This window comes from Lepidochelys kempii, chromosome 6 (genome assembly GCF_965140265.1).
Source record: "Lepidochelys kempii isolate rLepKem1 chromosome 6, rLepKem1.hap2, whole genome shotgun sequence".
In the NCBI taxonomy this organism is placed as follows: Eukaryota; Metazoa; Chordata; order Testudines; family Cheloniidae; genus Lepidochelys; species Lepidochelys kempii.
The window spans coordinates 126,276,111-126,290,893 of NC_133261.1; the positions used below are offsets into that span (position 1 = coordinate 126,276,111).

The 14,783-nt window shown below is 40.8% G+C and overlaps 1 protein-coding gene across 4 annotated transcripts in view; it reads left to right on the plus strand.

Moving 5' to 3' along the window:
- The window catches only part of DDHD1 (DDHD domain containing 1), a 123,447-nt gene that overhangs the window by 106,711 nt on the left and 1,953 nt on the right, over window positions 1-14,783 (plus strand). For 3 of the 4 annotated variants that reach the window (XM_073350101.1, XM_073350102.1, XM_073350103.1), the window contains 3 exons: window positions 1,750-1,899; window positions 10,200-10,452; window positions 12,162-12,356. In XM_073350101.1, the coding sequence (XP_073206202.1) occupies window positions 1,750-1,899; window positions 10,200-10,452; window positions 12,162-12,356 (598 nt within the window). The other variant, XM_073350105.1, reaches the window with a different exon arrangement.

Here is a 14,783-nt window from a genome sequence, read left to right on the forward strand (position 1 = left end):
GCTGAGTTTACTGAAAACTCCTTTTTAAGTATCAGCTATCAAGTATCAGATGGCAGTCACAGCAGCTTTCATGATACCCCTTTCTGAAACAGGAATTGCGCAGACCCTGAATGCAGGTGTGTCAGATTGGCAGGGTTGAAGCTTACCTGCATGATTTAAAGGATTATGCAATGATGATCTTCCTGCATTTAATGGTCACCATATTTTTATTGTTGCTATTGAAGATAAAATGAAGTTTTCAGTCAATTAGGAAAATACAGGATTCTGTGCAAAGCTTGGTTATAAAAGAGAAGACCTGCTCTGTAATTGCTCTGGAGCGGTAATATAGATGATGTTTTGTGGCTTGCAAGATGGCTGGCGTTGCTGTAGAAATAAAGTCCTTATATTAAAATGGAGTTTGAAAAGAACATCCCTGTTGAAGAGAGAATCTTGTTCTGAAGTGTGTTACCAAGGCCAATTTAGAGGAGGAAGAATTTCTTAAGCAGTACTGAAGTCTGGTGAATGAAATGGACCATTATTTCCTCTGTCTTGCTCCGTATGCTGCCTGACATGTAACAGTTGCTTCAAGAATCCAAGAATTCAGCATATTCACTTAATAAAAATGCAGCCGTTTCTTTTGTCCGCTAAATGATATTGCCCTAGTAATGATTCTGTTGTAATGAACTGCCAGATATCGGGAAAGTTACAATGAAGTTCTGATGATAATAGAATGAATTTTTCTGATAAGAAAATATACTAAAGGTTGAAAAGTAATTTTGACTTGTGAAAATATATTTGACTACAGAGTTTTACATTTGATGTTTCTAGGGGACTGGAAGTCTGAGGATTGGTAATGGGATACGAAGCCATTCACCTCTAGGTCAATGTTGAATCCCGGCCCAGGTTGGTAGTGACCAAAAGTCGTTACCACTGATGCATGTTCAGTGACCTATGTCAGACAAGTTAGTGGTCTCAGCCCAGTTCTCAGGGGACAGGTTTGCAAGTTTAAATTGTCAGTGGAGACTGAACTAACCTCTCAATGTCAGAGGCAGTCCCTCCAGAACCAGATTGCAGTAGATTGGGTCCATATGAGGGGAGCTTGCAAAACTACCACTGTACTGTACCTATTCTGGATGTAACGGTTCGCAGTCCTTGTCATACTGGCGTCTTTTTCACAAGTACCAAATCATTCACTCAACCTAAGATGTTTCTAAGAGGTTGTGCATAACACTGGTGTGTGCGTGTGTGTGTGTACTACAGATGTAACGTAGGTAGTTTTTGATTTTCAATATAACTTGCTTTTCTGCTTCCTTGATGGTCTATGTATCAGAAACAGCCACAGAGCACTTCTTTAAAGTGAAGTTAAGTAGTTGTGGTAAGCTTCCTGCAATTTCATGAGAAATCAGACTTCAGCATTACGAACTTCATAATTTTTCTTTAATATCCTCCAAAATCAGCTCCCTCACCCCACCCCCTATAACACTTGTATGCCTCCTTCAGTAGAGGTATCATACTGAACTGAGACAGTGTTTGTAACTTTCCAAAGTTTGTCTTACATTGTGCAGTAACATGTAAATTTCTTATCACGTTTAAGGGAGATGGAAAGTTTACCTGTATTGTATTGTGGACTTCTTCACTTTTACTACTAGTACTTAATAATGTGTTTCTGAAGTCCCTCTGTTGAGACATTGAGATTTAAACCAAACCCCGCAGTATGTTAGAAAGCTACATTTTCTCCAGCTATTAATATAAAATGAAATGTCTCCTTAGGTTGAGAATTTCTTCTGTATGGGATCTCCATTAGCAGTATTTTTGGCATTGCGTGGCATCCGTCCAGGAAACAGTGGAAGTCAAGATCACATTCTGCCCAGAACTATTTGTAACCGGTTGCTAAACATTTTTCATCCAACAGATCCAGTGGTGAGTTTTTATTGCAGTTACAAGCTTTTACCTCGAGTATTTTTAAATAAAGTCTGCTGAAGGACAATAAAAGATAATATGTAAGAAGTGATCTTCAAAGTACTTACATCAACATAGGTATGTTTCTGCATGCAACATGGTTTTGCAGAACAGCTTGCTGCCAGTCATCTTCCAGTGTCTTGGGTTTTGTAATTGCAAAATAAATTATCACTAGAAAATGCAATAATGTCCTATACAGTACTTATCCTTCCTTTGGAAATAGTTTACTCCGTAACAGAGTGATTTTTTTTATGCATAATTTGAACACTACTAAATCACTAATCACTAATGATTAGTTGTGGTAGAATTCGATTTCAATTGATAAAGGTTAGGTAAATGTTGATTTCAGCTGACAGTGAAATTGACGAAAAAAAATATAGTCAATAGCAACATATCTGCATGGATTGGGTGTCACTGGCCTTGCATCCTCCCCTGCATCTTGGGCCCCTGGACTATGTGGGGAACCCACTGTAACCCCACTATCAGTGCTGCCCTAACTCCATCCCTTCCCCCTTTCATTTCTAGCAACTGTAAAAATTAAAAAAAAAAATTAAAAATAGAAAACCTCTTAAACATAAATATTAATTGTCAAAAGTAGAAAAAAATTGACTACTGCCAAGCCTACTAATGATATAATGTTGCATTCACAAAGAAGCTGCACTTTCCAGTTAAAAACTTGGAGACTTCTGTGATAAAACTTCTATTTCTACATCATTATAGTGTTACTAGCAGTTTTTTAGCTTTGCCTGGCGCCAAATATCATCTGACTGCAATGGAGCTTCGCTGATTTACATCCTCTTAAGGATTTGTCCCAACATCTCTAACTTGCCAGACAGTACAAATTCCACTAGGCATTTTAGTGTCAAGAGGTCAATCAGATTGTAATTGACTGACCCTCTCACAAATTGAAACATTCTTTCAAGGTAGCCTATTTTCAAGGTAGCCTATTTCCCCTTATTTTTTTCTACCCCCCCTCCCCAACGTTCTGGTTAAACTTGGATTTATGCTGGAAATGGCCCACCTTGATTATCATGCACATTGTAAGGAGAGTGGTCAGTTTGGATGAGCTATTGCCAGCAGGAGAGTGAGTTTGTGTGTGTATGGGGGTGGGGGGGTGAGAAAATCTGTATTTGTGCTGGAAATGGCCCACCTTGATTATCATGCACATTGTAGGGAGAGTGGTTGCTTTGGATAAGCTATTACCAGCAGGAGAGTGAGTTTGTGTGTGGTTTTTTTTTTTTTTGTTTTTTTTTGAAAAAAAAAGGGGGTGGGGGGGGTGAGAAAACCAGTATTTGTGCTGGAAGTGGCCCACCTTGATTTTCATACACATTGTGAGGAGAGTGGTCACTTTGGATGGGCTATTACCAGCAGGAGAGTGAGTTTGTGTGGGGGCGGAGGGTGAGAAAACCTGGATTTGTACTGGAAATGGCCCAACTTGATGATCACTTTAGATAAGCTATTACCAGCAGGAGAGTGGGGTGGGAGGAGGTATTGTTTCATGGTCTCTGTGTATATAATGTCTTCTGCAGTTTCCACGGTATGCATCCGATGAAGTGAGGTGTAGCTCACGAAAGCTCATGCTCAAATAAATTGGTTAGTCTCTAAGGTGCCACAAGTACTCCTATTCTTTACATGGACTCGGAAGATCATAGAATCATAGAATATCAGGGTTGGAAGGGACCTCAGGAGGTCATCTAGTCCAACCCCCTGCTCAAAGCAGGACCAATCCCCAATTAAATCATCCCAGCCAGGGCTTTGTCAAGCCTGACCTTAAAAACTTCTAAGGAAGGAGATTCTACCACCTCCCTAGGTAACGCATTCCAGTGTTTCACCACCCTCCTAGTGAAAAAGTTTTTCCTAATATCCAACCTAAACCTCCCCCACTGCAACTTGAGACCATTACTCCTTGTCCTGTCCTCTGCTACCACTGAGAATAGTCTAGAACCATCCTCTCTGGAACCACCTCTCAGGTAGTTGAAAGCAGCTATCAAATCCCCCCTCATTCTTCTCTTCTGCAAACTAAACAATCCCAGTTCCCTCAGCCTCTCCTCATAAGTCATGTGTTCCAGACCCCTAATCATTTTTGTTGCCCTTCGCTGGATTCTCTCCAATTTATCCACATCCTTCTTGTAGTGTGGGGGCCCAAAACTGGACACAGTACTCCAGATGAGGCCTCACCAATGTCGAATAGAGGGGGATGATCACGTCCCTCGATCTGCTCACTATGCCCCTACTTATACATCCCAAAATGCCATTGGCCTTCTTGGCAACAAGGGCACACTGCTGACTCATATCCAGCTTCTCGTCCACTGTCACCCCTAGGTCCTTTTCCGCAGAACTGCTGCCTAGCCATTCGGTCCCTAGTCTGTAGCTGTGCATTGGGTTCTTCCGTCCTAAGTGCAGGACCCTGCACTTATCCTTATTGAACCTCATCAGATTTCTTTTGGCCCAATCCTCCAATTTGTCTAGGTCCCTCTGTATCCTATCCCTGCCCTCCAGCGTATCTACCACTCCTCCCAGTTTTGTATCATCCGCAAATTTGCTGAGACTGCAATCCACACCATCCTCCAGATCATTTATGAAGATATTGAACAAAACCGGCCCCAGGACCGACCCCTGGGGCACTCCACTTGACACCAGCTGTCAACTAGACATGGAGCCATTGATCACTACCCGTTGAGCCTGACAATCTAGCCAACTTTCTATCCACCTTATAGTGCATTCATCCAGCCCATACTTCTTTAACTTACTGACAAGAATACTGTGGGAGACCGTGTCAAAAGCTTTGCTAAAGTCAAGAAACAATACATCCACTGCTTTCCTTCATCCACAGAACCAGTAATCTCATCATAGAAGGTGATTAGATTCGTCAGGCATGACCTTCCCTTGGTGAATCCATGCTGACTGTTCCTGATCACTTTCCTCTCATGTAAGTGCTTCAGGATTGATTCCTTGAGGACCTGCTCCATGATTTTTCTGGGGACTGAGGTGAGGCTGACTGGCCTGTAGTTCCCAGGATCCTCCTCCTTCCCTTTTTTAAAGATTGGCACTACATTAGCCTTTTTCCAGTCATCTGGGACTTCCCCCGTTCGCCACGAGTTTTCAAAGATAATGGCCAATGGCTCTGCAATCACAGCCGCCAATTCCTTTAGCACTCTCGGTTGCAACTCATCCGGCCCCATGGACTTGTGCACGTCCAGCTTCTCTAAATAGTCCCTAACCACCTCTTTCTCCACAGAGGGCTGGCCATCTATTCCCCATGTTGTGATGCCCAGCGCAGCAGTCTGGGAGCTGTCCTTGTTAGTGAAGACAGAAGCAAAAAAAGCATTGAGCACATTAGCTTTTTCCACATCCTCTGTCACTAGGTTGCCTCCCTCATTCAGTAAGGGGCCCACACTTTCCTTGGCTTTTTTCTTGTTGCCAACATACCTGAAGAAACCCTTCTTGTTACTCTTGACATCTCTTGCTAGCTGCAGCTCCAGGTGCGATTTGGCCCTCCTGATTTCATTCCTACATGCCCGAGCAATATTTTTATACTCTTCCCTGGTCATATGTCCAACTTTCCACTTCTTGTAAGCTTCTTTTTTATGTTTAAGATCCGCTAAGATTTCACCATTAAGCCAAGCTGGTCGCCTGCCATATTTACTATTCTTTCGACTCATCGGGATGGTTTGTCCCTGTAACCTCAACAGGGATTCCTTGAAATACAGCCAGCTCTCCTGGACTCCTTTCCCCTTCATGTTAGTCCCCCAGGGGATCCTGGCCATCCGTTCCCTGAGGGAGTCGAAGTCTGCTTTCCTGAAGTCCAGGGTCCATATCCTGCTGCTTACCTTTCTTCCCTATGTCAGGATCCTGAACTCAACCAACTCATGGTCACTGCCTCCCAGATTCCCGTCCACTTTTGCTTCCCCCACTAATTCTTCCCTGTTTGTAAGCAGCTGGTCAAGAAAAGCTCCCCCCCAGTTGGCTCGTCTGGCACTTGCACCAGGAAATTGTCCCCTACGCTTTCCAAAAACTTCCTAGATTGTCTATGCACTGCTGTATTGCTCTCCCAGCAGATATCAGGAAAATTAAAGTCACCCATGAGAACTAGGGCGTGCGATCTAGTAGCTTCTGCGAGTTGCCGGAAGAAAGCCTCATCCACCTCATCCCCCTGGTCCGGTGATCTATAGCAGACTCCCACCACTACATCACTCTTGTTGCTCACACTTCTAAACTTAATCCAGAGACACTCAGGTTTTTCTGCAGTTTCGTACCGGAGCTCTGAGCAGTCATACTGCTCAGATGCAAAATACTTTCCTACCTTATGAAAACAAAGAAAACTGAAAGGGTCATGCTGAATGTAATTCCTTAATGAAAATCAATATGATCACAGATCAATAGGTAATGACTTTTGAAAATTAGCCTTTGATCCATATGCAATAAGTGAGCTATTTATTAAGACAATCTGAAAATTCCAATGTATATTTCCGCTGGCATGCAAAAGTACAATTTCAGTTGGAGAGAAAAGGTGGGTGAGGTGATATCTTTTATTGGACCAACTTCTGTTCGTGAGAGAAACCAGCTTTCGAGCTACACAGAGCTCTTCTTCAGGGCTGGGAAAGGTACTCAGTGTCACAGCTAAATAAGAGATTGAACAGATTATTTAGCATAAGTGGTTAACCCATATTCTAAGAGACCATTCAAGGTGAATTGGCCCGTTAATTCCCCTGTAGTCATAGGACAAAAAGGGTGCAGTGTCCTTGTAGAGAAGTAGATCACATCATGTAATGGGCCAGCCAAATACCCAAGAGAACCTGCTTCAATACAGAAATAAACCCCCCTCCTACTGCACACCCCTGGTTGTCACCTACCACCCCATCCTGGAATCCATATGGGGTTATCATCAAACTACAATCCAGACTCAATGACCCCATCCTGAATGAAATCTTTCCTGAACCCATTTTTCTGACCTTCAAACAACCCCCTCCCCTCCAACCTCTCCAAGCTCATCATCAGAAGCAAGCTCCCCACAGACCAGGACACACCAACTCAAAGCAGCACCAGACCCTGCCAGAACAGATGCAAAACTTGCAGACATAGCTCCCCTGCTACAATGATCTACGCCCCCCACAACACGCCTTTCAAGATCCAGAAGTCCCACAACGTGTAGTGTACCTCATTGTCACAGGGTCCACTTACAAGGTTCACCTCTCCTGGCTTCTCTGGGGATTAGCTCCTTCCAGGTGCTGTGCTTTCCTCTGGCAGTCTCTCCACCTGTATCTGCAACTCCAGGTGCTCCTTCTTCATGACTTGGCCCTCCAGCCAGGTCACTATATGTGTTTCTCCTTCCTGGGTACGAGTCTTCCTTCAGCAATCCTAGGCAGTCTTCCACTCACTGCCTTATAGCTGTGACGCTCTGAGGACAGGTCTACACTACAAATTTACATCAGCGCAGCTGCACCGATGCAGAAAGCTCTCCCGTCGGCTTAATAACTGAAACTCTACAGGGGGGATTACAGTAGTCATAACTACGTTGCTTAGGGGTATGGATTTTTCACACCCCTGAGCGACAACGTAGTTATACCAAAGTAAATATGTAATGCACATCAAGCCTCTATGTGCCTTGAAAGCTTGTTTCTCCCCCAACAGAAGTTGGTTCAACAAAAGAAGATATTACCTCGACCAACTTGTCTCTCTAATATCCTGGAACCGACGTGGCTACAATAACGCTGCATATAATTTCAGCTGGAAATTTTTAATTAGGCGCATGCATGATACAGGCTTTGTTAATGGGCTAATACCTTTTTTATATAAGAACATAAGAATGGCCATGCTGGGTCAAACCAATGGTCCATCTAGCCCGTATCCTGTCTTCCGACAGTGGCCAATGCCAGAGGCTTCAAAAGGAATGAATAGAACAGGGCAATTATCAAGCGATCCGTCCCCGGTCATCCATTCCCAGCATTTGGCAGTCAGAGGCTGAGGGACACCCAGAGCATGGGATTGCGCGCCAACATCTTGGGTAATAGCCATTGATGGATCTATCCTCCATAAATTTACCTCATTCTTTTTAAATCCCAGATACAGTTTTGGCCTTCACAATATTCCCTGGGAACAAGTGTGTTGTGTGAAGAAGTACTTCCTTTCATTTGTTTTAAACCTGCTGCCTATTAATTTCATTGAGTGACCCCTAGTTCTTGTGTTATGGGAAGGGTTAAACAACACTTCCTTTTTCACTTTCTCCACACCAGTCATGATTTTATAGACTTCAGTCACGTCCCCCCTTAGTCATCTCTTTTTCAAAGCTGAACAGTCCCAGTCTTTTTAATATCTCTTCATCTGGAAGCTGTTCTATACCGTTAATCATTTTTAAAAAGAAAAGGAGTACTTGTGGACCTTAGAGACTAACCAATTTATTTGAGCATAAGCTTTCGTGAGCTACAGCTCACTTCATCGGATGCATACTGTGGAAAGTGTAGAAGATCTTTTTATACACACAAAGCATGAAAAAATACCTCCCCCCACCCCACTCTCCTGCTGGTAATAGCTTATCTAAAGTGATCACTCTCCTTACAATGTGTATGATAATCACGTTGGGCCATTTCCAGCACAAATCCAGGTTTTCTACATACACACACACACACACACACACACACTCTCTCTCTCTCTCCTGCTGCTTATGCTCAAATAAATTGGTTAGTCTCTAAGGTGCCACAAGTACTCCTTTTCTTTTTGCGAATACAGACTAACACGGCAGTTACTCTGAAATTAATCTTTTTTTGTTACCCTTCTGTGTATCTTTTCCAGTTTTAATGTGTATTTTTTGAGATGGGGTGACAGAAACTGCATGCAGTATTCAAGGTGTGGGCATACCATGGATTTATATAAAGGCATAATATTTACTGTCTTACTATCCCTTTCCTAGCCGTTCCTAACATTCTGCTAGCTTATCTGACTGCTGCTGCAGCGCGATCCATGTAAGAAGGATTTATTTTAAAGAAAACTGCTGTTTAACTCTTGGTGACGGGGGCCCTAGAGAACTGACGTGCCATCCTGTCATCTGGCCCTAGCCAAATACATATCCCAAAAGTGAGGCCAAGATCTCTGCTCCCTGAAACACAGTTAAGGATATTGGAATTTTCTGAATATAAAAGCCATCACGGGACTGTGACTTACCCTTCCATTCCAGTCTACTACTTTTATCTCACTATAGGCCCCAATTCAGTAAAGTATGTAAGCTCATGAATGGTCTAATTAAAGTTCAGTTGAACTAATCACACGTTTAAATGGTTTGCTGAATTAGGGCCATAAGTCTTTATTTCTCCCTCTCCACCACAGCCCATCTACTGAAGAGCTGCTCATTGAATACATCTACAGTACACTTTTTTTACCTCGAGTTAATTGAGTGCCAATTAATTCAAAGGCAAGCGTGGCCACTCCCTACACATTTGATCCAGGCTACAACCATTTGTTCTTTACCCTAAAGATTACCTAGATTTTGTTCAGTGGTGAGTTACAGAGCAAGTAAGGAGATGCCAGAAAAGTAAAACTTGCTGTCACCTGTACTGTGCAGAAATGGCTTCTGTTGAAAATAAGTGTAATCAGGCTTCTATCTTACTCCTCACACTTTCAAAGCTCGCTACCTAAATTGTGTCTACAATTGCCACATTTGCATAATAAATCTGTTTGTTCAGCTTGTGCAAGCAAAATTAAATAGCCAGTTTTAATGATTTGCTGTGAAATGCAGAATCCGTTTATTCATATAGAAATGAAAGTATTTTGCTGTGCTGTAATATTAACGGTACTTTTCACTTCTGATTAAACAATATGGTAGTAGCAGTGTTGCAGAGTAATATACAAGGATATATGCATAAGCAGCGAGGAAACGAGTCAGTTTTCCCAGAAAGTGAGAACAAATATGACCACAGTGTATCTTCAACATTAGTCAATTTCTGGCTATTAATTTGCTGTAACAGAGCAAGATTTCTTTTCTTAACAGAGTGACAGGGATTGGGAGCAACGAACTCCTGAGTTCTAATTCTGACTATCCCACTGACTCACTTTATTGCCTTTGGCAAGTTATTTTAGTTTTTATATGTATCTCTTCTGTAAAATGGGGTTGCTGCTGTTTATCCATTCATCCCCAGGGGACTGTGAGGATGAATCATTAGTGTTTGTTCAGTAGTTTGAGGATGAAGAGCGCTATATATTGGTAAGTAAATTTAATCTGCAGTGTATGTCACTGCTCAGGATTTTCTTCTCTTGAATTTATCTTGCAGGCCTATAGACTAGAACCTTTAATTTTGAAACACTACAGCAACATTTCACCTGTCCAGATCCACTGGTACAACACTGCAAACCCTCTACCTTATGAGCACATGAAGCCAAGCTTTCTCAACCCAACAAAAGAACCTACCTCAGTCACCGAGAGTGAAAGTATACCAACCATACCAAGCCCAGCTACTTCACCAGTCATGGTTCGACGCCATTATGGGGAGTCAATAACAAATATAGGCAAAGCAAGTATATTAGGTAACTGCTAATTAAATCTTTTCATATGTACATAACACTTTTCAATTAGGTTTCATGCAATAACATTTTGATTAATTGTTAATAGAGCCCTATTTTCATACAAAGCTTCATTTTTTTCCTTTGTGATATTGAAGGCATAACAATAAATGTGCTGTTGTGGTATCTTTCCTGTACTTCCACACCATATGTGCAGTGCTAATTTAAATCCAAATAAACTTTTATTTAAGGGAATGGGATGTTTATATTAACTACAGCCAATGTTATTTTTTTGCTACTGCTGTCTTATTTGTTGCATGTTTAATTGAAATAACCTCCTGATGGGTTAATAGTCAGTATCTAATAATCAAATGTTATCAGTTAGCAGCATGAAGAATTAAAATGTTTGCATTAAAATCACATTTCACAGTATTGGCAAGTGGCAGCAAGGTCCTTGGTTAGTAATGAGAAATGTTGGTCTTCGTTTAACTTAATATAACATGAATTTCCAGGTGCAAAATTCTAACCTGACATGTTTTTCTGTCCCCTTCATTGTCCTTTAGCATCCTGATCCAGCTTAAGCACTAGCTTACCCTTGAACATATAAACAGTCTCTTTTGCTTTTGATGGGGTTACTCATGTACTTAAAGTTAAGTATGTGCCTAAGAGCATTGCTCAGGGTGGGCCTACACTGTTTGGGTTTTATACTAAAATAACTTGAAAGAAGTTTAAACAAGGTAGCTTGCTCTTGAGTTTCTTCCCTACTGAGCAAGTAAATCTTTATTTTCTATCTGCTTAAGGAATTAGTCTGATTTATAGAATACTTCTAAGCAAGATCTGACATATCTCACTACATAGCTTTTTTTTCTATGTAAGATCTGTATATTTAACGTCATTTTACTATGAAAGTAGCTTTTTAACATAGCCACAAGATGGCAGCAAAGTCAGGAGAAAATCTTACAGACTAACCAATTTATTTGAGCATAAGCTTTCGTGAGCTCCAGTTCACTTCATCTTCATCCATCCGATGAAGTGAGCTGTAGCTCGCGAAAGCTTATGCTGAAATAAATTGGTTAGTCTCTAAGGTGCCACAAGTACTCCTTTTTGCGAATACAGACTAACACGGCTGCTACTCTGAAACCTGTCAGGAGAAAATGTTATCATTCTTAAGGTTATGAATCTGTAAACTATCTTAAACTTTCATGCAGTGATTCTCAAACAATAATCATCCCCTTTCAGTGATGATATAGCACTTCTAAGTCTCTCTAGAAATAGTGCAAGCATAAGAAGTTGATGAAAGGAGTGTCCTCTCATTAAAGATGATAATGTGATTCTTCTTTCACATAGAAGGTACTGTAAATATTGTGAAGTACCCAAACCCAGTGTGTTGCAAAATGAATGAGATCGTAAAAGAATTTGTCTGTAAAACAGGAATTAAAATAGACCTTTTCAGTATTGGATATTTTTGAGGGGGGGGTCCAAAACTGTTCTTGCATATTTTTGTTTCCCTGGCTACAGTTTCTGAATTATAACCTTGATTGTACACTAGATTTGAGTCACATGATAAAAAATGTAGACTTAATTTAAATAAGCTGTTGTTTCCACCCTGGAAAAACATGAGTAGTGTTTTTCTTTCTCTTTCATTCAGCTGTAATTGATGAGTGTTACAGCCACTTTAATTTGTGGTATGATTTAACAGTCATGGTGCCTGTCCTGTTTTGTGCTGAATGCAGGAGCTGCTAGCATTGGGAAGGGTCTTGGAGGGATGTTGTTCTCAAGATTTGGCCGATCTAGTGCACCCACTTCACAAACTTCTGAGACTGGAAAAGACGGAACAGAAGGCGAAGACAAGAAGCCAGTTGCCATTCATTCTACTGTTGGAATGCCGACCTTCCCACACAGCAGCTCTGGCTTCCTTGACCCCACATGTTAGTGTACCTTTACATTTAGCAGCTAGCTGTATCTTCTGGCTTCTCTTTTGGAAATGGAGACTGTTTTTTAAGTTGACTTTGGATGGATTTGTTGTGGGGGGAACGGGGGACATGGAAATGTGTGTGTTATAACAAACATATGCTCCTATTAAATTGTTTCCTGGGTAGCTTTATGGTAAAAATTGGGTTCATTCCCATTCATTAAATATTTTTCAATTATTTCCAGAGGCTTAAATCTTTGATCTGTTCTTTTTTTTTCTTTTGCTCTTTAAATGGTACATATATTTCACAGAACTTTAGCTAGTACAGTAGAACCTCAGAGTTATGAACACATCGGGAACAGAGGTTGTTTGTAACTCTGAAATGTTCGTAACTCTGAACGAAACATTATGGTGGTTCTTTCAAAAGTACAACTGAACATTGACTTAATACAGCTTTGAAACTTTACTATTCAGGATTAAAATCCTGCTTTCCCTTTATTTTTTTAGTAGTTTATGGTTAGCACTGTACTGTATTTGCAAAAAGAAAAGGAGTATTTGTGATACCTTAGAGACTAAAAAACTTATTTGAGCATTTGTTAGTCTCTAAGGTACCTTGAGTTGTAGTTCACAAAAGCTTATGCTCAAATAAATTGGTTAGTTTCTAAGGTGCCACAAGTACTCCTTTTCTTTTTGCGAATACAGACTAACACGGCTGCTACTCTGAAACCTGCACTGTATTTGCTTTCTTGCTTTTTATTTTTTTCTCTGCTGCTGCCTGATTGCGTACTTCTGGTTCCAAATGAGGTGTGTGGTTGACTGGTCAGTCCGTAACTCTGGTGTTCATAACTCTGAGCTTCTACTGTCCATTCTCTGCTACAATGGTCTCTAAAAGATCATTGGAAAAATTCAACATAATTGCCTCAGAGAAATCCAGTTTCATTTATAGTAGAATGCATTTTTTTAAATTCTCCAGTATATGTCTGGCACTAAGACATACTTTTTGGTGATGTACAAAATAAAGAGAGAGACACAGTCCTTGCCCCTAACAGAGCTGGTCCAAATACAGGACAAAAATTTAGCAAAAGCTTTTATGAAAAAGAGAGCACTTTCTATGCCAAAATTCAAAATGTTGATCAAATTAATTTCAAAACTTTCAGTCACTCTATTGTCAAGGCATTTACTGTCAAAAATTTAGTCTAATCTGAACTTTCAACAATTTTTCAGTGACCCCTTATTTCATCTTTTTTGACTTCACACGCTCTCAAAGGTGTTTTCCCTATATTCATATACACAGTACTGCCCAGTCAATCAAGTTCAAAGAGATGACTTTAAATAATCATAGGAAGTCAAAGCTCTATATGTGCAGTCAGATGTTTCACTCTGACAATTTTAATGTTGGCATTAAGATAAAGCTGAAGTTTTGTTTTTCCTTTTCTGAAAAATGTAAGTGTTGTCAACGTGGGCTTTGGATTGGGCTTGTGCATCTTAAATTATCTCTGTAGTAACAGATGAGTCAAGAATATAAGCCGTGCTGCATCTTGTGGTAGCATCCACATGGTACATCAGTTAGCTAGATCAGAGCTAGCTTCAACAGATAATCTGAGTGACTCATTCATCGTACAGGGCATAGGTTTAATTTTAAATTTAGGGAAAATATGGAGGAGTAACAGTGATCGTTGTTAAATCCTATTGGGGGGTTCTTTTCAGGAAACTCAGCAACTCCAGCCTTGCCACCCAAACCCTGTATCTCTCTATTGTGTTCCATAGATGGAGATCCCACAGTTTAGCCCAGCCAGGCTGACTCAATCCATGGCTGAAGTGTTAACTTCAGAAAGGCCTGCTGCATGGATGTGTGTAAATCTTGCTTGTATCCCAAGGTTCTGTAGTGAAATCGCCAAGAGATAAAAGTGTTTTAGCAGTTTGCTTGCAGAGAAACCAGAGTCATCTGAATTACTGTATTTGGAAACCAGTTAGATGTTGGTTGGAAAATATTAAGCCCTATACCTCCCTGAATGTTGTTGATATCTTGATTATGGAGATTTTGAGTGATGATACAGTTTTTTACCCTTTGTGCCAATGGCTTTGACAAGCAATTCTATTTTTCTCCAGTATGTTTTTTGGCCTTTGTGGCTAACTAGGATTTTAGCTTATCCATTTCATGCGGTTGCTCCTTTAGAGCTAAGAAAATCTCTGCAAATGAGTTGCAACAGTGTGTTAATTGTGGTAGCAACTAAGCCAGTTAAATGTGCAGTAAAGGCTGCTTTGATGTGTGTGGTATAGCTGTTGAAATAAAAGAACAGCTGCCGAAACATTTTGCAAAAATCTGGAAACTTAAAAGGACTGACTTTCTGAATAGGGACTGGGACTAAAGCCATGCATCCGATGAAGTGAGCTGTAGCTCACAAAAGCTTATGCTCAGATAAATTGGTTAGTCTCTAAGGTG